Source organism: Cynocephalus volans, chromosome 5 (genome assembly GCF_027409185.1).
Source record: "Cynocephalus volans isolate mCynVol1 chromosome 5, mCynVol1.pri, whole genome shotgun sequence".
NCBI classification, from domain to species: Eukaryota; Metazoa; Chordata; class Mammalia; order Dermoptera; family Cynocephalidae; genus Cynocephalus; species Cynocephalus volans.
In genome coordinates, this window is record NC_084464.1 from 158,754,210 (window position 1) to 158,781,058 (window position 26,849).

The 26,849-nt window shown below is 45.0% G+C and overlaps 1 protein-coding gene across 6 annotated transcripts in view; it reads right to left on the reverse strand.

The window, feature by feature from the left end:
• Positions 1–26,849, reverse strand: part of PRKN (parkin RBR E3 ubiquitin protein ligase) — a 1,299,935-nt gene that overhangs the window by 15,209 nt on the left and 1,257,877 nt on the right. For all 6 annotated transcript variants that reach the window (XM_063096536.1, XM_063096534.1, XM_063096533.1 and 3 more), the window contains one exon: positions 17,886–17,969. In XM_063096536.1, coding sequence (XP_062952606.1) covers positions 17,886–17,969 — 84 coding nt within the window. The remainder of the gene's footprint in view (positions 1–17,885; positions 17,970–26,849) is intronic.

Sequence of the window (26,849 nt, forward strand, 5' to 3'; positions counted from 1 at the left end):
GTCTTCCTTTGAGAAATATCTATTCAGCTCCTGTGACCATTTTTTAATTGGATTATTTTTTTTTTTTACTGCTAAATTGTTTGAGTTTCTTATATATTATATATTCTGGATATTAGTCCCTTATTGGATGTATAGTTTGCAGGTATATTCTACCATTCTGTAGGTAAAATAATTGATAATTATTGATAACTTTTTACTCTGTTGATAATTTCCTTTGCTGTGCAGAAGCTTCAAAAAATTAATTTGAAATATTTCCAGATTGGTAGTATACCCAGGAACCTGGCTACAGCAAAAATATCTTCCACTGAGTAAGGCACTTTCAAAAGCCAAATCTCAAATAAATTATACAAATAAAATTCCCAGAAACCTGGGACCACAAGTGAAAAAAACCACAAAAAAACAAACTTAAAAAGTCACCAAATATGGGAGAAAACTAGCTACCATGACTGAAACTAGCAGAAATACAAAAGTGCAGAATCAGACCAGCAAAGATAGATGTTGGAATGGTCAATGGTCAGATACAGAGTACAAAATAAATAGGTTTGATGTGTGTAAAGAAACTAAACAAAGTATGGAAAGTATGATAATGGAATAAGAAACTATCAAGATCAACCAGGAAGATTTGAAAAGGAAGCAAATTTCTATGTTTTGTCCACTTTCCTGGATATTAATAATTCAGATGAGAAATTCAGTTCATGAGTTACACAACACACCAGAAATAGATGAAGAGAGAACCTGGAAACTGAAAGACGAAGCTGGAGGAATTCCACACAATGCAGGTCAGAGAGCAAAGAGATGAAAAATACGAAAGGAGATAGATGAGAGAAGGAGGATAGGGTGAGAAGGTCCAAAATTTCTCTAGAAGAAGATAACAAAGATCTGGAGGGGGAAACGTATTTGAAGAGAGAGTGACAAAGAAAACACAGGTTATCTGCAAAGAAGTTATAGTTATGCTGACAGCCGATTTCCTAATCCATCTATGTTAGCAGACAGTAGGATAACACGAGAGCACTTCAAAAAGTTCATGGAAAGTAGAATCAAAAGATAAAATAAATCTTTCCATGAATTTTTTGAAGTACCCTTATATCTTCGAAGTATTAAAAGAAAATACCTGCCCCCTTAGAATTCTATATAAGAAAAAATTAATTTTCAAAAATAAGCATGAATAAAAACACTTTCAGTCATAAAATACAGTATTTCTCATCAACAGAACTTTACGAAAGAAACATCTAAACAGGAGACTTCCAAGAGGAAGATCTGAACTGCAAGGAGAAAATGTGACCAAAGAAAAGCGATTAGATGTGGGTAAATCAAAGCAGATATTGATGATATAAAACTATAAAACAAAGCTTAATTTGTTGGTTTAGAAAAATCAAGGCAAAACTAACATGCTGGATCAAAGTAGCATATAAGGGAGAGAATCAGGAAGTTCTAAGGTGCTAGAATTATTCAGACTGAAGGTCATTAGACTTCGTTACATTAATGTATGTTTAAATTTCTGGGGTAATCAGTAAAAGAAAAGTGAAAGTATTTTACTTCTAAAAAAGAAAACAGAATAAATGGAAAAGGCAAGCAAACAAGAAAGATAGTCAAACAGAAATCAAAAAATGAAAGCATAGAAATGCAGAAAGCAATAGCAGGTATAAAATGGAATGGTGAAGTGACTGCAGGCTCTCAGCAACCTCGGTGGGTAAAGGAGTATCGTCTAGAGCAAGGGCTGGTAGACAGTGTCCTTGTATCTATCTGTGATGACTCCTCAGCACAATCCTCTGGGGCAGAAGTGTCTGGCTCATGGCATGTACACACAGAAAGGCTTTGTTACATGCTGCTGAACCAAAAGCATTTTCATCTGGGTGAATACATATTTATTCTGATGAAGTATATTTTGCTCAGACCAAGTGAAAGTCTCAAAGTGCAACTTCAAGAAACCTTGTGCCTATCAATAGCACACTGTTGGAAGGTAATTAAGAACTGGAAAACTGCAAATTTATGTTAATATGCTTTGCTCTTTCAGGGAGGAAAGATAAAAATTATGGCAAAGGAAGAGAAATAATTTTCTCTCAAAATAACAATTTTCTCTGTCATCCTTTTTGATCCCCTGAGCATACAGAACAGACTGTGACTTGAAGGCCTGCCAGGTGACCACTAGCATTTCCCCTTAGGCTTGTGTGTCCCCAGTTCTGGTAGCGCGGCTGGCCCCTTCATGCTGGGGCACTCCAGCTTATGTCCCTGGAGAGCTGGCAGCATGCCCCTTGTGGAGCCATCTCAACTAGTGTGAGCTGAGCTACTGGATTTGCCAGTTAGCTTGGGGAGTGGGAGGTGGCTGAGAAGGTTATGATCCTTGGGATAAAAGAGGGAAAAGGAAAAAGCCAGAGCAGCAATTTCTAATGTTTTCACCTTCAAGAATGTGCTCTAGCACCATTTCTTTAAACAGACTCTGCAATGGACTGAATGCTGTGTGCCCCCCAAATTCATGAGTTGAAATCCTCACCCCCAGTGTGATGGTATTAGGAGGTGGGTCTTTGGGGGTGATTACATCATGAGGGTGGAGTCTAGTGAGTGGGATCCATGCCATTATAAAAGGGACCCCAAGAGCTCTCTTGGCCCCTTTCCACCATGTGAGGACTCCATGAGAAGTCAGCAGTCTGCAACCCAGAAGAGGGCCCTCACCAGAACCCAACCATGCTGGCACCCTGATTTTGGAGTCTCAGCCTCCAGAACTGTGAGAAATCAATGCTGTTGTTTACAAGCCACCAGGTCTCTGGTACTGTTATAGCAGCCCCAGCTGACTAAGACTTACCCCAGGTTTTGAAGAAACAAAGCATGTTCTCTTCCTTATTTTAAATGAATGCACAGTCCTTCAGTATTGATAATATTGAAACCTCTCTCACTCGCTCTAGGGGCCAATCAGGATCTGGAGCCTTAGGCTGGCACTTGCTAGGCTGAGCATGGGTTACCGCAAAGGGAGGGGGGCCTTCCTAGGACACTGAAGGTCAGGATGGACGGAGTGGGCATGGAGTCAGGTGCTGGGGAGAGGATGGGGTATCTAGAGGGGAGGTGGGCCCGGGACACAGAGGAAAATCTCCTCATATTAACAGGGTGACCATATTTCCTGGTTTGCCGTGTGCATTAAATAGGTCTTTATATTCCGAGGCTTTGACCTCTGGGGCCTTGCTGACCCTGGAGGAAGAGCCCACCACCCAGGGCCAGGCAATATCTACAGGTAGGGCCACACCTTTTGTATACAGTCCACTCAATCCAGGGCCTGCACCCCAACCACTGCTATATGAGCTCTCACACTCCAGGCTGCTAGTCTCCTGCCCTGATCACCCTGGGCCAGGTACAGACAGCTAGAGACAACCCCGACACCCCAGAGCCCACCTGATATCCACACTAGCCAATCCCAAGCCCGCTCCCCTGCTCATCTGCTCCTCCCCGGGAACCCTCAGGAAGGGCTCTTGCCCATGTCCCCTCTCGCTCCCTCTGCCTCCTGACTGACCCCCACGCTTCCCCAAGTGGCCCTGCGTGGCATGGCCTGTCCCCTCTTCTGGCAAAGTGTGGGTAACAAACTATCTTTTCAGCGGCAATTGTCTCCTGATTTGTTGGCCTCACTATACCAGAAAAATAATAAAACCTAGACCTTAAAACACCTGGACCCAAACTGGTTTATATCTGTTGTCCCAACGGAATGGTTAAAAATGTCCTCCTGTCTCTAGAGCATCCTGGTTTAGATGATAAATCACTGGGTCCCATATGCATTGACAAGCCAGCTTTGGTTTTCCTCTGCCAGCAGCAGTGCCAGTGTCCTGAACTGGCACCCAGTGGGTGCTCAGTAAAGGCCTGTTGATTGTTTCTCAGTGACCCCTCTCTGTGGAAGAGCACTGCACACTTTCTGTGGACTCCGTGACTCCTTGGTTCCTGTCTGCTGTTGCTATTGGGTAATTGTATCTGGAAGACTAAGACCAGCAGAGGTAAACGGAATGGACAGGAGAATCTGCAGAGAGAGCCTTGGATCGGTTGGATCGTGGGGGAGGAAAAGGAGCTGTGTCCTGCACCAGGGCTGCTGTCCTGACGGGCAGCGGTCAACAGGAGAAGCACAGCCCTGGAGCAGCCTGCTGGTGGCTGTCTCAGGTGGATTTCAGACCTTGGACTGTCAGTTCCTGGAGGGAGTTTCCACTGAGATGAGCACCTTGCTTTAGGTCCTTAACAAGTATCCTTATGTTGATGTTCAAATCTTTCCAGAATGATCTCAAGCAGTGGTCGTGTGCCCACTGGTTCAGGATTTGAAAAAAAATTAGATTCTTTTGCTCACACCCTGGAGATTTGGATTCAGTAGGTCTGGGGGGAGGGGGGGGTGTCCTGAAATTTGAATCCTTAAAAGTGTCCTGAGGTTGTGAGGTGCAGGAGGATTGGGAACCATTCAGCCTCTGGATGGCACATCTCACCTTGGACCCGAAGAATAACGTGGTTAGTTGGATAAACGTACCCTCTTTTATGGCCTTAGTCATCAAGCTACAAAGCAATGACTTGTTACCGTGTTGCCAGGAGGGGGAGGGTTTGTTGTGACTCAGCATTATTGTCCTACCCTGCAATGAAGTATGGCTCCTACAGGGCAGTGTGACAATCAGGTTAATCACATAGAACTCGGGGCCTCTTGCTGCTGCGGGCCCCTCCCAGGAAGGAACAGCGGTGTGCGCAAGATGGGGGTGGGTAGAATGCACAAGTCTCTTTTCTGACATATTTCATGGCCCCAAATAGCAATTGCCTGTTTTATATATACACATATATGTATATATACATGAGGGTAACTCAAAAAGTTCTTGGAAAAATAGAATCAAAAGATAATACGAATCCATGAACTTTTTGAAGTTCTCTTGTGTGTGTTTGTGTGTGTTTGTGTATATATGTATACACATACACGTGAGTGTGTGTATATATATATATACACATAGAGAGAGACAGACAGACAGACAGAGACAGAGAGACCAAGAGCCACAGCCAGAGTCAAAATCACCTCAGTGAGGTTGAATATTGGCACGAGAGCCAATCTGCAGCTCAAGAAGGGATAATTGTTTTGTTTTATATGGTGATAACTTTCAAGTGAACAATTAGAGGTGTCTGTATCATGAGAAGTGGTTGCAAGCAGGGCTTCGGATTTATCACGGTTGGTTTAAATCCCAGCTTCATTCTCTACTTGCTGTATATAACCTTGGACAGACGACCTGACCTGCACCTGTAAAAGCATGATAAATAGAGTACCTCGCTCACAGGGCTGTGACTAAATAGGTCCACATGCAAAGAGCTCGGCACAGAGCATGCTACGCCTCCAATGCTAACTGTGTTTTCTATCATCACAGTCATTATTATTTTGTTGTAGTTACCATCACCATCTCCAGTTTATAGAGATGGGTATATCAGGCTATAGGAGTTTACATAAGTGGAAAAGATCACTGAGCCTTGGATTAGCCTTAAGTCTCCTTTAAAAACACAGGTAAATCAAAGTGTCTTCATGGAGGTTTTAAAAGCCAAATTCGTGACTAAGAGACATTGTTAATATATATATGTAAACTAGAACTTGAGATACTGTCCACATATGTGTTATCTTTCCTGTTTTAGGAAACTTGTTTATGATGCCTGTTCAGCCAATAATTGAACAAGTATATTTTATCCTAAAAGTCAATTTAAATCTGTTTTCCAAAGAGGATCAGATTGCCATTATTCCCCGAAAACATAATTGGCTTAATTCAGATATGAATGTTTTTGGGTGAACGCCAGCTTTTAAATTTCACCTTTCTCATCAGTTGTGTGACTCCCTTGCCACACAGTTACCGAAACCTCCCACCTCTGCAGAGAGTAGCCTTCCCAACCTGCAAAGTCAAGCAGGTGCTCCAGGTGGTGCCACCACTTGTGAGCAGCCCGCCCCCTGCTGATGACTGAGGGAACTGCACCACCTTCCAGGGACCTTGAGCTGATCAGTAATGTCACCACTTGGCAAAGGGTGTCAACAAAATTTGTTTTGTTGCTATCACAACATTCTTTTGTATCTCTTTTTGGTGGAATATATATATGTATATTAAATGTATTTTATTTTACTATGTTTTTCAGAATTAAGTCATTGGAGTGCTGGGGTTTGATGGAGTATCTGGCTGAGGGCTGGGAGGACTACAAGGCTACACTCTTTCCACTAAGTTCCAAACTTCCCCGGCCACACTAAAGAATGCAATTTAGAAGAGTATTTTTGATGATGATGATGATAGCAGTGGTGATTGCTGCTGTTAGTGAAATGCGTACCAAGAGCCACAGATTAGTTATAATCTCATACGGTTCTGCCCCAGGGGGCCTCAGACGCTTCATAGAGGGGAAGGGAAGTAAGGAATTTCTATCAACCTATTTTGAGATTGATGAGAGAAATGTAACAACATGAATGTTACGTGGCAAGATTACTAATAGGTACCATTTACTGGGAATTTTTTAAGTGCTTTGTGTCCAACTATTATCACAAGTTCATCAGTGGGCAAGAAAGCTACGCTAATTTGCTTTCTGACCATGGAGATCTTCAGTCCATGGCTTGCTTGGGTTGGCAATTGCTAAAATTATCAACATAGGATTCTGAATGTGGAAACAAGAATAAGTCAAAATAGAGAACGGTGCTTGTCCTTTGCGTAAAGTGTAGCCGTGCTGGTACAAAGCAGGCTATTATTTTTGACAACAGGCTGATACAGAAACTCCTTCATTCCACAAACACATTTATTGGGTTCTAAGACGTGCCAGGAGCTGTCCTCCTAGACACTAGGGATACATTAGTAAACAGAAGAGATGACAGACGACAAACAAATAATCGCTCTGTGAGCTTTCCTGTTAGCAGAACGATGACTCTCAGACCATACGATGAGTCAGTATCACCTGGAGGACTTGTTAAAACATGAATCGACCCCCCAATTCTGCTCCCACCCAGTTTCCGATTCAGTAGGTCTAGGGTGGGGCCCAAGAATTTGTGATTAACAACTTCCCCAGCGAGGCCAATGCTGCCGGTCTACAGACCCTCTGAGACCCACTGCCAGCAGAGTGTCTGCCCACACTGTGGTCAACACAGACAGGGAGACTTTTGCAGGCTGGGGTGGGTGGGTTCTAGCACAAGTTGTTTCCACTGTGTGTGTCTAGTCTCTTGCCTCATGTGGTCTTGTGGGGAGTGTGTGGCTGGATGCCGATGCATGAGGAAAGAGCTCCTGTTGAGCTCCCACTGTGATCTGTCAGGCTCTGAGCGAGGCACTGGGCATGGACGTTTCACTAAATCCTCCCAGTTCAACAATATTACATCACAGATGAGAAGAGCCGGGCTTTGAGCAGTCACATAATTTGCTTAATGATTCCATAAGCCGGAGCATTTGCCAGGGATCGCTAAAGAAACAGAACCGATAGGTCTATATAACTATCTACCTACCTACCTACCCACCTACCCATCTGTCCATCCTCTTCCTCTCATTTGCCTATCTATCTGTCTATCTATGTGTATGTATAAAATATATGAATTTATTTTAAGGGAGTGGCTCATAGGATTGAGGGGGGTAAGATTTTGGACTATCTAAGTCCAAAACCTGTGGCATGGGCTGGAGGTGGGAACTCAGGCCGAGTTTCTACGTCACAGTCTTGAGACAAAATTCCTACATTTCTGGGAAACCCCAGTCCTCAGTCTTCAACAGAAAGGATGTGGCCCACCCACATTAGGGGGGGTCATCTCCTTTACTTAAAGTCAACGGATTGTAGATGTTAGGCACAAAACGCCTTCCTAGCAACACCTGGACGAGTGTTTGACCAGAGAATGGGGCCACATGGCCTAGCCAAGCTGGCACATAAAATCAACCATCACAGTCAGTCGTGGGTGAAACTCACTTTCAAAACCAGATGTGTTCGACTTCAAGCCCACTCCGCCTTGCCCTGGATCCCTTGCAGAGTAAGGCTGCGAGCAGCTGGCTCCTGCGGAAAGAACTTGAATGCAGGCTGGGAACAAGTGTGGTCAGTTCAAACAGGCTACGCCTTTGCACGTGCACAGGCAGCTGCTTTATCTGATAGGAGGGACTGAGGAAAGGCAGATGGACCGTTTCCCCACGAGTGCTCGACAAGCCCTCCTGTGGGGCGACATATGTCGCGCCCCACCCGCATTTTTAAGCTGTCAGAGAGTGAGCGACTGAGGGCAGCAGGATCTGGTTCTCGGTGTTTCAGATCTGCCCTCCCCTTGGACATGCTGGCCCTGTGGACAGCAGCCCTCGAGTCCCTTGCCCCTGTCATTGCTGGGCCGCCGCGCAGGGGTGGCTGGTGTTATTGATACAGACGGAGTCGTGGGAGGTGGTGCTCACTCCTTTCTCCTGCAGGTCGTTTTGTGTTTGTTTTGTGCAAAACACAGTCTTTCCCCTGAGGATTTAGCGCCACCTGGCGAGGCACAGGCGCCCCGCAGCTGCCTCCCTCTCAGCGCTGCGTGGACACGCGGAGAATCGCCAGGGCGTGTTTTCCTTCAGCAGAGATCAAACAAGTGTGTGCGTGTGAGTGTGTGCGTGCAGCATGCACGTGTGTGTGTGAGATAACAAGCTTCTGCAAAACTACTTTCCGCGTCCCTGGGTTGTTCTGAGAGCTCGTTTATGAAGTCCAGGATACAGAGACAGACTTGCAAATTCAGGTGAGGGTTTCCATTTACACTTTCTCAGCGAGGAAGACTCTAGAACCCCTGTGGCTTCCAAAGCCCTCGGGGCAGTGCCATTGTCAGGAGTGGTTTTTCCCAGGCAGCTCCTCAGGGCGGGCTTCAGGCAGGTGTCAGGTGGGGGCTGAACTCCAGTTGGGATCGAGGGAAGAGAACTCAGGGAAGTGCAGAGCATATCCTCCGGTGTGGACACAGACTGGAGGAAACTCACTGGGGCTGCTGAGGCTTCTAGAGAAGGCAGAGCCCTTTTCAAGAGAAGCTGATGCCCCAGTGGAGCGTGGCAGCAGGTGCTCAGCTCAGGCTTTCCGGAGTGACATTGGTCCCAGAACAGAAGACAATACTATGGGTTGCAAGTGTTTCCCAAAGGGTCGTGTGCTGGAAACTGCACTGCAACAGTGTTGGAAGAGTAGAAACTCCTAGGATGGTAATTAAAAGGTGGGGCCTTTAAGAGGCGATGGGATTCTGAGGACTATGTCCTTGTGAATGGGTTGATCTGTTCATGGAGTGACAAGTTGATGGTTTAATGGGTAGTAATGAGCATGGTTCTGATGGCTTGATAAGGAGAGCTAGTGAGCAGGTTAGCTCTCTCTTGCTGAGCCTATTCGCCATGTGACAGACACCCTGTGCTGCTGGAGAGCCACCACCAAAAACAAGGCCCTCTCCAGATGTGTTCCCTAGACTTTGGACTTCCCACCCTCAGAAACTGTAAGAAATAAATTTTCTTTATAAATTACCCAGTTTCAGGTGTTCTGTCATAAGCAACAGGAATGGACTAATACAGACAACTTCTGCAGCACAAAGATTCCTGGAGGAACAGAGACTTGGGTCTGTGTGGTGAGGCTCTGCCTCCAAGGGCATGTCTGATGTGTTAGTGTGTGTGTGTCTGTGTGTGTGTGTGCACACGAGTGCATGCTTGAACAAGCAAGCCTTTGTCTTTCAATCTTTTCTTTTATCTTTTCTCTCTACAGTGCCTGATATTTTTAGCACTCAGCCTTGAAAAAACCCAACCCCCAAACCCGATTTTGTGGTATTTTACAAAGTACTTATAGAGTGCTTCACATAATTCTTATTTCACTATTTATAGCTCAGTAGATCTTACTGGCCCCATGTGGCAGGCAAGAAAAAAGGCTGTAAGTATTTGAGTGACTTGTCTGGAAGTGGGAGAAAACAAACCAGTTCTTTTGATCACCAGCCCAGGGCCATTTCTGCTCACCCAGACCGAACCTTCTCACACAGGCTAAGTGCTTTGGAAACACATGACAGAGGGTCTCATGTCATCCTGGGCATCCAGCACAGCCACGTCTCTCTGTCCACTAGACTGTGCATCCATAGGCAAGGATTCAAGCAAGTGGCATCAAGAAAGCTGTTTTACTTAAACCATCAAGTGATTCAGGAAACACACTCCCCAATGACTGGGGAGCTGGATCTCCAGGAATAACATATTTCACCTGTCTCAATTCTGGGACTGCACTTGTGTGTCCCAGCAGTAAGTAGCTGAGATAGCTCTGCAGTGAGACGCAGGCTAAACATGACAGAATCCACTCTCCAAGCCGCTGCTGCTCCACGCTCCTCCACCAGGGGGCACACCTCCCAGCCTAGCCTCTGACTATACACCTGAGGGGTGGGGAGGGACCCTGGTGAGGGACACCCAGTGTCTTGATCGCTGGCTCTTGCCTAGATCCCTCCTCTGAGGAGTCTATGCATCTGCTCCTCTGCCCATTGCACGCCCCTGCTGAGATGTCCGAAATGAACTTGCAGTCTCTCCCTGAACAGCCTGCTCTGTTCCTGGGCCTCTCCCACTGAATGGCACCTCCACCCACCTGAGTTAGAAATCCGAGCATCAGCGTTAACTGGGTCACTTCCCTCATCCTATCCTCAGGTGAACGGCCCAGACCTGTGGACTCCACCGTGAGCCCCGGCTCCCCCACATCCCCCGTGCATCCCCCGTGCACTCACCGGCGTGGCGGTGTCACACCACGGTTCTTGAAGCAGATCCTCAGTTGCACTCCCCAGCCCCACCCACCTTGGACTGAGCTAAGTCCCCCGGCTGCTGGGGACACTGGGCTGTCGCTAGGTCTCAGCTGAGACTGCCTTGCTCATGCCACACCCCCTAAGGGAGGCGAGCAGTGCACATCTGGCCCCCACCTGCCCCGCCTTCTGCTGCAGCTGCACTGAGTTCGTCTCCTCCCTCTGCCCAGTCCTGCTGCCTTCTCGTCCTTATCCTCCAGCACTCCCTGGACACTTCCAGGATGCAGCTGTGCTTCCCTGGGAACCTGACCTATGACAATTGGCACCTGGAGTGGTCCTAGGATGCTGTGATGGTTCATTTTAGGTGTAAAACTGACTAAGTTAAGGAATACCTAGAAATCTAGAAAAGCATTGTTTTGGGTGTGTCCATGAGGGTGTTTTCAGAGGAGATCGGCATGTGAGCCTGAGTGGCCTGGGTGGGGAAGATCTACCCTCAGTATGGACAGGTACCTTCCTATCCACCAGGGGTCCAGAGAGAACAAACACAAAAGAAAAGGAGAGTCTTTGACTGTATTTCCACTGGAGCTGGGATATAGTCTTCTCTCCTGTCCGTGGACATCTAAACTTGACACTCTTCAGTCTTAGGGTTTCAGGACAGTGTCAGCCCAGGCTCTCAGGCCATCAGCTTCCCTGGTTCTGAGGCTTCTGGACTTGGAGTGAGCCGCACTACCAGCACCCAGTTTGCAGATGGCCTATCGTGACACTTCTCAGCCTCATAATTATGTGAGCCAATTCCCCCAATAAGTCCCCTCTCGTATATTTATATACATATTCTATCTATCTGTTCTGTCTCTCCAGACAACCCTGACTAATACAGACACAAACTCTAAAATGGGGGTTAGAGTTGGATCCCCTCCTGCCAGTTGTCAGAGGGCACTGGAAGCTCTGTGCGGGCCCAGGGCTGTGTGGTGGGACCGGGCTGCTGCTGCAGGAAGCTCTGTCTTGGGTCCATACAAAGAGGCCAACCCTATGGCATGTGAGGTGTCTGTGGTGGGAAAAGACAGCATATACGAGCCAGTAGGAGAACCCCAATGAAGATCTCTAGGGTTCTGCCAGACGGTAGGAGAACCCCAATAAAGATCTCTAGGGTTTTGCAGCTGAGAATTATGTGCCACTTGCAAAAGAGTCCCTGGCGTGCGGCTGGGCCCTGCAGACGCAGAGCATCTCAGCAGCAGTCACTGTCAGATAGGGGTGGGGGGACCAGGATCAGACACGGGTGGGCCAGGGGCATGAGTAAGCTGCACAGCAGGTGGCTCCGACCCCATGTTACTCACCACCACAGCTCTGCTTATTGCCTCTCCCTAGGGTCACAACCATGGCCCGACCCAGTGAGGGATCTGACCTTGGTTCACAACTGAGTTTGCTAAGCATGTGAGTGCAACCAGCAAAGGACTGCTGCTACACTATAACCCTGCTTACGCTTGAAAGACAGTGGTGAGGAGAAATCCTTTCACTGGGCAGAGCTTTGGGCAATGCAGTTGCTATGGTCTGAATGTTTGTGTCCTTCCAAAATTCATATGTTGAAACCTAATCACCAAGGTCATGGTATTAGGAGGTGTGGCCTTTGGGAGGTGATTGGGTCATGAGAGCAGAGTCCTCATGGATGAGATTAGTGTCCTTACAGAAGAGGTCCCAGAGCACTGCCTTGCCTCTTCCAGCATGTGAGGGCACAGCTAGGCACCATCTACCAACCAGGAAGCAGGTCTTCATCAGACACCAGACCTGCTGATGCATTTGTCTTTGACTTCTCAGACTCCAGAACTGTGAGAAATAAGTTCTGGTTGTTTATAAGTCATCCAGTCCATGGTTTTTGTTATAGCAGCCTTAATGGATGAAGACAGCAGCTGACCATATGATTTGTGTGGAAAGAAAAGGCTCCTTAGTTAAGAATACGTACAAACTCGTAAGCAGTGGCAAATGTCTTGGCAGGTTAGTTTAGGGCATGGAATCTGGAAGACTGAGGATGAGTGAGACGAGGAGATCTGCAGAAAACGCACGTGGATAGACCTGTGGGTGTGGGCATGTAAGGTGAACATCTTTAAACAGCACGTGAATGCTCATGAGAGAGGAACCACTACAGATGGGTCCTCACGCAAATCAGTAAGCAGAATGACCCAGCTAGACTTTGGCCAGCCTCTGTCACTGGCCACAACAGTTCTGGCTCAATGAGTGAAGTGCTTGCAATGGCAGGACGAAAGCATTGGCTGGGCCCTATCACTCAGGCATCCACTCTCCAAGGCTGATGTAGTGGCACCACTTCCAGTGTCTTGCCTGCCAGCAACAAGGACCAATACTGAGTCCTCAGTATGGCACCGTCCCTGTAGGAGACCAAGTGGCCAGTTGTTGTCAAGTTGACTACACTGACATCCTGGAAGAGGAAGATTTTTCATCTTGACACGAATTTACTCCTATTCTGCATGTTGATTTGCCTTTCTGACAACAGAGCCTCATTCAGCACAAGCAACTGAAGGCTGACAGGATCCTGCATCACACTGTGCTGGACCAAGGACACACACTTCACAGCAAAGGACGTGTTATAGTGGGCACATGACCATGGGGTATGCTGGTCCTATTACATGTCACCCCACCCAGAAGCCATTGATCTGACAAGAGCGATGGACCAACCTTGCAAGGTGCAGCTGGAACTACACAGTGAAATGGGGTGCTATCTTCTAAGGTGAGGTTTGCACCCTAAATTAAAAGCTAGCACATGGTGCCATGTCTCCTCAAGATAGAGTGCAATGGTACAGGAATTGAGGGGGGATGTAGGAAGGGCCCCATTAACTTATCATTATTCCCAGTGACCCACTTGGGAAAGTACGCAACCTGGCCTTGCAGATGAGGAGGCCCTGGTTTCCATCAGGAGAATGCTTGTACCAGAGAACAACCAAGAGTTCTAGTAAACTTCAAACTACAGCAGCCATCTGTTCACTTTATATCCCATTTGTCAAGTGACCAGGAGGCAAGGAAAGGAGTCACTAACCTGGAAGGGATAACTGGTTGTCAGGAGGAGGCAGGGCTGAAGTTTTATAATGAACCAGAATACATTTGGCAACCAGATGACTCACTGTGGCATCTTGATACCCACTTGCCCAGTTTTGATAGCAAATAGTCAAGTTCAGTAGCAATGGCTTTAGAATAGCATGCAACCAGGAGCTTAAGCCCATTGGGGATGAGCGTCTATGTCATCCCACCAGGAAAGCCACCTAGGGGTGCTTATCTGAGGGTGAGAGGAATCTAGAATGGGTAGTAGAGAAGAATGGGTCCTGAGAACCAGTTGCAACCTCAAGACAATGTGCAGTAGCAAGAGCTGTACACTAACCTCCTGTTTGTCAGTTTCTCCAGTCTCTTTCCCAGTCCTGAAGTAAGGTGTATAGGCAGTGCAAGGGGTGGACTGTAGTGGATGTTGTGAGACCGGCCAGATCCCTCCTCCAGGACCAAGGCCTCATTTCTCCAGCTGCTGAGTGTGTTGGCTGCAGACAACTCCCTGTTCAGTCTCTACTCAGGAACTGCCCTCAGCTGAAGAAAGCCACTTCACCCAAGGTCATGCTCCCTCCTGGGGTGGAGAGGCAGATAGCCCATATCCAGAAACTAGTCTATGCACAGGAATGTAAAAGCCTGCCCCTACCTCAATGCAGAGTGACTTCAAAGTTGCATCCCAGTGCCGCTTCACAGCTCAGCCTTTCCCTGTGCCCAGTCTTGTGCCCATCATTCTGCCCAGTACAACTCCCCAGAGCACCCTCCAGTCCACCTTCTCAAGAGTCTCAGAGATTACTTCCTGGAAAACACAACCTATCACTATTGCCCACTAATGATTTTTCTTATCACAGCTAGTGATCTTTTGAAAACACCCATTTAATACCAATTCTTGAGTTTGCATTTTTGAAAAAAAATATTGCATTAATCAAAAAATGAATTGAGTTTGGGGTCAAGCAGCCTAACTGATAGGAAAAGCTGATTGGGACCCAGGAAAAATGGGCTTACCTGGCTGGACAATGTAGGATCAGAGGACAGAAACCAATCATCTCTAGAGTGGAGAATGGCCAAGAGTCATCACAAATGGCTACAAGGAAAAACCTTGCAAGTAAACTGAATTGAAAGGAAAATGTGAAGAGGGCTAAGGAGGGTTTTTTGTTAGTATCAGCAAAATTTGGACATGTGGCCACATCTGAAGCCTGCAGTTCCAAGGTGGGGCTGCAATTAGACTGTCATTGTTAGATATGTAGGGTATTGTTCTTTCAGAGATTTCAGGTCAATGTCAGAGGTCACCTTGTTAGAGATCACTGCCATTTGAGAGGGGTGTAGGGAAGAGAAAATAAGCCAGCTCTATTAAAATAAAAACACTTCATTCCCAGTGGAGTTGGGTCTTGACATTTGATGAATAGCTTGTTCGATTCATCCCTTTCCATGTCCAAGAGTAGCCAGGGTTGAAATAAGGAAACTTCAAAGTCTTGGTCAATTAGCCCATAGAGAATGCTCTGGTTATTCTGGGCTCCCTTTCCTCCTCTGCCCTGCACCTGCAAGGCTGACTCCCATGGCTGTGTCCCTTGATCCCTCGTGTCTGGCTTTTGGTTGGGTGTGGCCAATGGGGACATTAGCAAGAGATCTGAAGGTGGGAGAGAAGTTGGGATATCTGTCCTGACTCCCTTTCAGATTTGGGCCCATTTCTGGCAATGCTGGTCCCCTGCATGATCACACCTTTCATCTCAAAGCCTCTCCTCGTGCTCCAGCTCCTGGACTCATGGACTGCCACCTCCTCCTCCTGCCCCTTCAGCCCAGGGTGGTCGTGGCTCCCCACCAACGTGAGCCACATTGTGTCTGTTCTCATGAGCCTAGCCCACCTTTGAAGGGCATCCCTCCATGTGCCATCTGAGCTGGATTCTCTTTCCTGTGGGACCTGATGGAATCAGGGACTTAGGAGAAAATGGCAGCAAAGAACCCGAGGAGTTGCCCTCTGTTCTTTGGTAAGTCGCTGGCAGATGTTTCTTCAGTTAGGTTGTCAGTTTGCTTTGTTTTCAAAATAGAAGAAAAGGAGGCTGGCCCTGTGCTCGGGAGCTAGAAGCAGGAGAAGCCTCATTTCAGGGAGGACTGGCTACAGGGCCGCCTCCTCTTGAGTTCCAGCCTGGATAACCCTGTGCGGATTAACTGTACCTCCTGGGAATTTCTATCATATTGACCGTTTGTGTGACCTAATAAAAACCCCATTCATGAGAGCAGGGACTTTATCTTGCTCTTTGTCCTGAGGGCCTACAACAATGCCTAATGTACTACGGATGTTCAAAACATATTTGTGGAACGGATGAAATGATGTCTTTTTCTTTACAGATTCTATCGTTACTCAGAAACCATCTATTAAATGTCTATGCACCAGATACTGCCCTGGGCGTGGAGATTCAGGGACAGAGAGAACACTCTAGTTGAGGAGACTCTTGCCTCCGTGCCTGTGCCCATGCTGTGCCCTCTGCTCGAATGTTCTTTACCATCCCACCCTGCTGTCCTCTTGACAGCTTTGACCCATCTTCCATGAGTTTTTCAGGGATGCGTTTTACAAGGTTACATGCTTGCTGAACTTTGGTGTAGCATGTTACTGTAATTACTCTTTTTCCTGTAAGTCTCCCCTGTGGCTCCCCGATGAGTCTCTGAAGGGAAATACACTTATCAATGCATTTTTCCAGAGCGTCTATCAGGTGGCTTGATCCACACAAATGCTCAGTGCAATGTTTGCTAATGGACATTGTTTGCAGATACTGTTCCTTTGATACTGGTCCTCTGTTCTTAAGGTCATCTCTTAACTTTTTTTTCCTGTTTGTCTGAGTTGAATATTAAGGTTTGAATGACTTTTTTTTTTTTTTTTCAATTTGGGCTACCTCAGTCTTTGATGCCATGGTTGGTTGGTTGGAGAAAGTGTGCAGGATGAATGGGGTTGCAGGTAGGGTCAGTGCCCGGACAGCTTCGGGTTAAGCAGTACCACTACTGTTTTCAAATACACACGTTAAGTATCCCTTCATGAAAGCTTTTGCCCATGTTTGTGCACATATGGATGTGAATTGCTAGACTAACCCCATTTCCCAGAGCCTCAGGCTTTGCCCTCCCAGGCTGCAGAGATCCTGAGGCAGGGGATTTCTGGGCCAGTACTCCTCTTGGACCAGTACCCAGTGAGCTCACATTTGAGTGTCCCTGAGCTAAAATAAAATCTGCAGAAAGAGCATTTGCTGCCTCTGCTATGGAAACAGCAACTCAGTCCCAAATCTCCCAATACGCTCATGGCCAACAATTTAGGAGCTGATGAGAAAACCTGGATGCACTAATTACATTTATTTAGTTATGCTAATGTTGGATAAACACATCCGCTGATACCTTATAGGGATATACTTCTTCATGCTCTGATTTTAGAGCATTCAGATCTTTAAAACTCTACTGTAAAATTGAAATGTTCTGGGATTTCTATGTCTATTTACTAGGTGCCTATCAATAATATGACTAACGGATTTATATGCGTAGAGTTGGTGTTTAAACCCTTGTTAACATCTATTTCAAGAGAAAAATAATGAGCGAATTCATCCACTGTGCTAAAGTTTTTACTCCTTTCCCCTAAGGTTTGGTTGATCGTAATTAATAAATAAAAGAACACCTATTTGCATTTCCCTAGGCCTGATACAGCACCTCAGAGAGTAAGGCTCAGTAAACACATTCTTTACTTAATCAGGGCTGAAATATAATTTAGCAGAATTTATGATACTGCTAAAAATAAATGATAGCCTTGCATAATATTATATTTCAGTACAGATCATACATGGAGATAGTTTTCACCAAAGGGTCTGAAAAAGTGGGGTTAGTATTGACTTCTCTTACTTAGAGATTATTAAATTGTTTATCTCCCCTCTAAAGGCTCCTCTGATCACGCTAATATGCCTTCTCCCTATTTCATATGCCCTTGGGGAAAAATTATCATGGAAGTGCGATACATCCCAAATGGCCATTGGAAAGTCTCTACTCTACCCTGAGGTGGGGAATCACTCTGGGAGAAGCCAGCACCCCAATCCCATGGCCAAAGCTGCCAGTCTGCTTGTTTTTCCAGGTGGAACTCTCCAGGACCCCCAGGAAACAGCTCTGGTCGCCACCATGTCCTGAGCCCTGCTTTGGGGGATGGGTAGGACATGCGTACCTGGGTGGCCGTTCCGGAGGCCGCAGACAGGGCACTGCACTCTCCTTCATGGTACACTTCTCTGCAGTCCTGGCAGAAGACAAACTGCAGAAGAACACACATGAGTTAGGGAGGCTCAGTTGTATTTGGCCACAGCACATTTTCCCTTTTCCAAACTTATTACGTTCCTTCCTCTGCCTGTGTGATGGTGTCTATGCCAAGTTACTGTTTGCAAAAAACAATCAAGTTACATTTTGGTGGGACTGTTCACTCTTTACTGCAGAATGTTCCAGGCACCATAGCAGAGTTACTAATGAATGAGTCACACTGTGTGTCTTCAGGATGTTTCCAGTCCAGCAGAAGGCACAGGAATGTAAACCAACACCTGTAGTGAGCAACTTCATTTGAGAATTTCACACTCGATGTGTTTTCATACATGGAAGATTTATATGTCCATGCCAAGCACTTATTTTTGTATTGAAAGCCTATTATTGAAAGAAGAAGTGGGCTGTTATGAACTGAACTGTGTCCCCCCAAATTCGTCTGTTGAAGTCCTCACCCCCAGTAGTTCAGGATATCATGGTATTTAAAGACAAGGCCTTTGAGGTGGTCATGAAGGTAAAATGAGGTCATTAGGGTGGGGCTGTAATTCAGTATGACTGGTGTCCTTATGAGAAGAGGAGATCAGGACACAGACAACACACAGACTGAGAGACTCCCACGGGAGGACACAGTGGGAGGCAACCCTGCCAACACCTTGCTCTTGGACCCTCAGCCTCCAGAGTCGTGAGACCACACATCCCAGGTGCGTGAGCCTGGCCTGCGGCTTTGCATGGCAGCCCAGGAACCCAGCACGTGGGCAGGAGTAGCTCTCCTCCTGGGGGTACTGCTGCTTTCTGTGTTCACATACCCTGGAGCTGAGGACAGCCAGGGACCAACTGGCCTCCACTCTTCACCTGTAGAGAAGGAAGCTGAGAAAGCAAATGCCAGCCATCAAGTCTGTCTGTCTGGAATCCCTTCACCCCCAGGAAAGAACTCCACATTTCCTCGTCACCAGCCATGCTGCAGAGGCTGCTCTAGTGGCTGAGGGTGTGGCTCTGCAGTATGACACACATGGGATTGGAGCTGTCATCCCATCACCTGACACCTGAGACACCTTGGGAAAGCTGCCTTTCTGTGCCTCAGTTTCTCCCTCTAAAAAACCAGGGTAATGATGGTAACTATCTCATATGACCACTGTAAGAGGTGGGTGAGATAACACACAGTGAGAGGCTGTAACTGTGCCTGGTGTTCAATGTGTTCTAAACTTTAAGAAGGGAAAGCCAGCCAGGGACTATGTCTCCCCTACCCCATTTCACAGCTGAGGAAAGAGTTTCTTCACTAGAATACTGGTTCCCTTCAATGCACACTGCTTTAACTAGTTGGGGGGACAACACCTCCCACAGCAGAAACTGTATTCAGAGAAGGCATTTTAGCAGAGAACAGAGTACCCCCAGTGCGTACAGTGTGTGGGTGGTGGCAATGGTCTTACAGCTCAGATGCAAAATGATCTGAGACCCCTCCCACTGAGAGGCAGGCTCTGTGTCCTTTCCACTGAAATCCAGATGTGGGGCCTACTTGACCAGTAGAATATGGTAGAAGTGATGATGTGCCACTTTCCAGGCCCGGTCGTTAAGAAATTGGGAGCTTCCATTTCCTGTTGGGATGCCTGCTCTTGAAGCCCAGCACCATGTTGTGAGGAAGCCCAACAGCCCCTGGGGCGGCCCACAGCCCCAACCGCAGCCTGGCTGAGCTAGTAGTGGACAGCCAGCACTAACTTGCCAGTCATGTGCCTGGGCCATATTACAGGTGGACTGCTGCTGTTTTAAATCACTAAGTTTTGGGGAGCGATTTTACACAGCAGTAGACAACTGATACAGTAATGGCACTGAATGTCTGGAAGACTTAAAAGATTTCCTAAGGCTTGAAAGTTCTCAAATTAATATTCAATAGCATAAGCCAGGAACTTAGCCCAGTTTTGCTTAAGACAAGACTGATTTGAACTGAAAAATAAAACAAACAGGATGTACAACCCACTTTCTCCCAGAATAAATCACCATTCCTCCGTGCCTCAAAAGGCACAACCCACCCAGGACATTTTTCCCCTGAAGCTGTCTTCACCACGTGAACAGACTTCTTTCTGATGTCCAATTTCTTGTTTAAAAGACCCCTCTGAAAATTATTTTAATCTCAGGACATAGGAAACAAAAGAAGAAAGTACTTTATAAGGAAAGGGCCTCTTCTCCAGAGACACTCCACAGCCATCTTACAGACGTCACCTTCAGAGTATACTGTTCTGTCTTCTCACAGCAAAGAGGCTGAACTCAAATTCTGTGGGGTGTAAACACTATTTAAAGGTTCGGGTGGGTGGGCGAGGGTGTGTGTGTCAGATGTTCTCACACGAATCACTAACACTGCCAGGTTTTAATTTCTGACATTTTATTTTCTCTGAACTAAAAGTGAACACAGGGAATAGTGAGTTGGGTCCTAGGGTTTCCTCCTAAATGTTTTTTTTCTTTTTTAAATGTGTCTGATAATCTTCGGGTTTGCCTCAGACCCATCCCTCTGTTCTTACATGCTCTGCTGAGAAAATGTGGACTGCAAGGTTCAGTCATCGAGAACTCGCACTGTGATTTCGCCCCGCCGCTTTCTAGGGGTGCAAGTCTGATCTCCCGGCATGACAGGAGAAACGCACTCCACCCTGTTAGCTAGTGGATGAGTTGTATAATCAGTTTCATGGTAGAGAAACACCCTGGAGGTTGATCAGTTTGTCAGAATAAATAGGCCCTTCTCGACACAAAGACACTAAAGTCCCTTTCACACTGGTACTGCACAGAACGGACTGTAAAGAACTAACGGAGGAACAGCACATAAAAATGAAAGCCACACCATTTCAGTATGGCGAAAGGCACCCAAGGCTGCAGAAATATGTTGGGGGTGATTGAACAGTAATTCGCTTTTTAATTTGCTTCTATTCAGAGAGTATAATTTAAATTTAGATATGCCATGCAGTGGGTCCTTCCCAGTTCAGTGACATGATTCTGCCTCATACAAAATGAGGATATATCTAGAAGGTCTGTTTGATCTTAAAAATCTTTGGGATTATAGTTACATTATCCAGAACTGAACACTCTCAAGCAGGTGCTTGTACAAATGCTTAGGCCTTCAGTTCCCAAACTGCACACCCAGGCGCCCTGGAGTAATGCAACAAACTCACAGGGGTACGCTGGGATATTTTAGAATTTTGAGGAAAACACAGTGATACTTGACATCTGTTGGACACTATGTCAATTACTAACTCAAGGTACTTCCTGGTGTAACTGTAGATTGTACTACTCTTCAGTGACATCCTGTCTTTGCAAAGCTGGGTTTTGGAAGTTACCACATGAACATCTATTTGGAACAGAGACATGGTTATTTAAAAATATAAAAATATTTTTTTCTTTCAATTTATGTGAACTATTTTTTCAGATGACTATTAAGTTCTTGAGACATTAATTCTTATGATGCTATTTGGACTTAAAATCTTAAATAACCAAAACTGTTAGGCATTTCTTTTGACCTAGAGGTGCCATGAAAAACTTACTGAGTTGCTAAGGGCTTGGTGAACAGAAATTCGAGAAACTCTGGATTAGGCAGATACAAAACTCCTTTTTGAGATAATACGTGCACCAGTTTGCAAACTGTCCCAGTGGCACAGGTATTTCCAAAGGAAGAGCTTGTGGGGAGAAGACAGACCCAGCTCCAACACTGTCACATTCGCTCTGTTCACCTGCATGGCTTTTTATCTGGGGGCACTCAGATCTTCCTTTAACTGATGGTGTAGAAAGCTGACATTTACCCAGGGATTTGCTATTAATCAACCATGGTTTCACATTTGCCAAGGCTCCCTTAAGATGCATAATACCTCTCCAAACCGTACGTGAAAACGTTAGATGAATGAACGGGACTGCTATATGTTTACGTGGTATGCCTTTCCTATCTTCTCTTAAGATAGATCTAACAAATGCCACCCATTTCCGTAGGTGTTTCTTTCTTTTTTAAAGAGTTTTTGAATGTCTTTTAAAAATTATAAAAGTAATACATACTTATTCTATTGGTTCTCTAAACTCCATTCTCTTACTAGATTTGATAAGAAAACAATCAAATACGTGGACTATATTATCTTAGCTCCTGTGATGTCAGTTTTATGTATCAACTTGGCTAGATGATAGTCTCCAGTTATTCATTCAAACACTGATCTAGGTATTTCTGTGAAGGTGATCTGTAGATGTGATTAAGACCTATAATTAGTTGACTTTAAGTAAGGGAAATTGTCCTAAATAATCTGGGTGGGCCTGATTCAATCAGTTGAAAGCCTGTGAAAGCAGAACCGAGACTTCCCTGAGGAAGTAGAGATTTCACCTGGGGACTGCAGCATCAGGCTGTGCACGAGGGTACTAGCCTGTTCTTCCTCATGGACTGCTCTATGGATTTAGGATGTTCCTAGTTAGCCCCACGATGAATTCCTTGCAATATATATTTTCATATGCGTATGTGTGTGTGTAGGTAGGTACATATGCATATGTGTATATATGTGTGCATTTATACGTACATATGTGTGTGTGTGTGTATACACATATATATATACAATCGTCTTACTGGTCCAGCCTCTCTGGTGGAGCCCTGGCTGATAAGGCCTCTATAAAAAAAATTTAACTAGGTCAGCTTATTCCCTGTCTTTTGTAAAATGACTGATGTAAAAAACAACTTAAACTTTCTCTGTTATTTGCAAAATTGTAGTTCAAACCTCTTTCCATGTTTGTTTTTAATCCCAATAACCACATGACAAATTCCTCTCAGAATTCAACACCTGGAAAAAGTTCATCAGTCCCAATAGCATGACTGTTTCCTTTTACTTGACAATGAATATAGTAATCCAACATATTACCCTCTGGTACATTTTGAGCCGGGGAGCTTGATGCCAAACTTCTCACTTAACTGTAGTAATAAGCTCATCCTAAGTGCCTAAGATGAAGTATATATATATATATTTTAACCATTTAATAAAGGTTAAATTCAATACGGTCAATTTTTTTCCTACTAAGTAAAAGCCAAACTGTTCTTAGTACTTAATTCATATTTTTGCCTTGCAACTAATACATGTTGTGTACTTACTTTATGGACCTGGACAACGTATAAAAGAGTAGCCTATTGTAATTTATGAAATCATGTAGTAGCTATTTATATTTTGAAAGATCAGATACAGTTTAGTGTTTAAAAGTAAAGCCTTTGAATTCAGAGACACCTGGAGTCAGAGGTCCTTCTCGATTGTTTATTATCTAGATGATCCTAACATCTGTTTGCTTTGTTTTTTTGCATCTGCAAAGAAGGAATAACAAGATAATGAATATTTAACACAGTCTCTGGAACACAGTAAACACAAAAAATAGTTTTCTCACAGGGTTACCACACTTTACAAACAGTAAAATTGTATAGAAAAGTAAGGTGATAGTAAGCATCTTGTTAATTAAAGCAATTCCCAGTGTACTGATAGTAGTGATTGTCACGTGAAAGTCCCAGTTGAAACTGGGACCTCATTAGAATGTCAGACTTATGAACTTTCCTTAAGTACGAGACCACTGTACAGAAAGGGATGCTGGCATCACCCTGCTGGTGTACATGCAGAGCTAAGTCACTGCCAATCCCTCTAGACAACTGCACATCACAGAGCCGTGTGGATGGCCCATCATATTAACCATTCAGTACAATGTCAGTGGAGTAGTCATTTGATTGATGCTTGAGTCTGATTTCCCATATGCCCATAATGGACACATTCAAAGGATACATATATATATTTTCTCTTTGGAAGCATGTAAAGAACCAAATAAGCAGCTTCCAACATAATCAGAGCATTCAGGTGGCTGCCAATCAATGAAGTTGAGAGCCAGTTGGTACCTACAAGCAATGACCCTTAAAGTAAGGGTTTGATCCTTAAAGTTGAGTGATCTCCATATGAAAGCCAAAAATTTCTTTGTGCCTGTTTTCTGCCACGACTGCATGTGTTATAAAAGCATTCTATTATGTGCCATTTATTTTTCTTCCACAGCTCTGAAGTTCTGTGTTAAAGGAACAGCAGAGAATCAAATACCATCTTAGGACCCCTTACTATATAGTCAGGGGAAACATGAAAAGCATGAAACACACATTTGTACTTCTCTGGGGATAGATGAAATATTTTTCTTTCTGGTATATGAATTTTCCAGAAGATGGCAGCAGAGACACATAAGTTCAGCCTCTGCATTTTAAAAATTGTATCTCAGAAGAAGGCGGCTCCCCGTGGGGTGACCAGTCACTGATACATGCAAAACTCACTCTGACAGGACAGTGCCACAGAACGGAAATGATGTTAGATCATAATGTGTTAAAACACAAGTTTGAAAAGAATAAGGGGAGGTTATTTTCTTTCAAGTACACGACATCTTAAAATCACAGGATGTCATGCTGGGAAGCAGTCTTAAACTGTACCAAGCTCTGTATGTAAACAGACTAAGGCAATCTTTTACGTGCAATCTCCAAATGGATAAAAAGAAATAATTTTAAGGAGGCTAAGTATTACTCAGCAGCTGAAGAATTCATGTGTATTTCTTAAATTCTATAACAGTCATCAAGGATGGTTAAACAATTTCCTGCAAAATAGTGTGACCCCTATCACCCTGCATCGCTAAAGTTATTCTGGTTTTAGGTTTGCTCCCTTGAAAAGGCCCTTACTTTCCTTGGATGAATTTCCATTCATGGGAGCTCTTAAAAGAACTCTGAAAATTCCCTTTTCCTGCACCATCATCTATCTCATAAGTACATGTATGTAACATTCGATCCTTTAGTTGTGCAGTCTTCCCTTGCACACTCACTGAGAGTACAATCTAGTGGAAAACCTTGTTGCCATCCGTCACAGAACCAGGGGACTCACACACAAGGAGACCAGATCCGTTCAGCTCACTTTCAACAGAGCTGACTTCAGAACCTCATATTAAGAGACACGCTTAATAAATGCTCCAGACGGTGGGGTGACGCTCCTGCCGATGGTACTTATGGGAATGCAACTGTCCAATCTACAGTTATGGATAAGGTCATTTAAATTTACTTCCTACTTCGAAATAGTTTTGTTTTTTAACACTCAAAAATGTTTACTGGCCATTTATCTTTTGTTTTCTTAAACAGCTGTATGGAGATATAATCCTCATAGTTATGGGTTTTAAAAAATAGCTTATGTGTTTTTTTAATGGATAACAAATGAATGCAGCACCAATTCAAAAGGCACGAAAGGTACATAGTGAAAAATAAGTCTCCCTTCTTTGGTCAGCTACAAAGCTTCCCAGAGACAATCACTGTCACCTGTGTGTGTATTGCTCCAGAAACGTTTTATGCATTCAAACATATATATATATATATATATATATATATGTGCCCTTTAAAAGTAAGAATGGCTTATAAAATATTGTATAGTGTATTGAGCTCTGGACCGTGCCTTTTCATTCAATCCATCTCACAGATGGCCGTACATCAGCACATACTGAGCCGCTCCACTCTCCTTAAATAGCAGCACAATATGCCAGTTGATAGATGTACCTTAATTCGTTTAACCAGCCCTTACGATGAGCATGTAGATCCTTTGCGATATTTTGTCATCCTAAACAAAGCCACAGGGAATGTCCTTCTCCACAGGTCACTTTGCACATGTGAAAGGAAATCTGTAAGATAAATTTCTAGAAGTGAAAGAGCTGGGTCAAAGGCTATGCGGACTTTATATTTCGATTGCTTCCGGGAAGCCAGTAAGTCACATGCTCAGCAGCCGGGTGTGAGAAGACCTGCCTCTGTTCACCCCCACAATGTGCTGTGTGAGCAGTGACTGCCTCTGTCACGTGGCATTAAAAGACTCAAATAAATCTCTGTCTTAGTCTGCTGCTAAGACCTTCTTTATTCATGTTATATCACCACAGAGACATGTTCCTGGACAAAGCAATAAGCCTGAACCAGTTCTGAGTCTTGTCCGTACTTATACATATAGACATTGTCCATACAGGGTCAAGAGAGGCCTGTGGCCGGCCCCCAGGCCCTCCAATCCTTTCTCAGCTCCATGCGGTCTTGTTCCTTCTGGCCTGAGTTTGGCTGCTTGCTGGGAAAGGACTTTTGGTAAATTTAAGCTTAGTTGGAGGAAACAGGTGACAGGAGGGCACCAAAGTCCATCACTGGAGGCTATGTCCTGGGCCTCCACTTTGCAGAACTGGCTCTCGGCAGCGCCTGCTGGGTGTATTCATTACAGGAGCAGCCTGCCAGGGGACATAGGAGCCGGGGCAGATGGCATTTATGGCAGTAATTCCCTGTCCCTAATCCCCCACTTCCTTTCTCATTCTGTCTTTGCTGTAACCATGTTAAAGAACAATTCCTATGGTGAGGATCCTCCAGATTCTCCCGTTCTTGCACCTGCTTCATGACTTTGCTTGTTTCCAGGGGCTGACTCAGGATCTGGTTGCAAGCGGGGACCCTTATTGGTATTTGAGGATAATATTTCACACTGTCAATATCCATACTTCCTGGCAGGCACATTTCTGTATCTAACTGAGAATTCCCTTTAACATCTTGCAGGCCCTGACCAATTCTGCTTTAAAACTGGCATTTCCCAGACCTGATGGAGCAGTTGGCTCTTTCCAGAAATGGAGCACTGGTCACAGGGTATCAAATTCAACACCACTTCCAAATATTGCCATTCATTAGTGGACCCATTCAAATATTGCCATTAATTAGTGAACATGTTTGAATATGGCCATTCATTAGTAAAATGCACAGCATATGTCTTCTATAATTTTTAACTGGTCTCTAATCCTTTTGACCTTATCATTTACAATCTGTAGCAAGGCACTAGACTCTGTAAAAATTATTACAATGTGCCAGTAAAAATGTGAAATC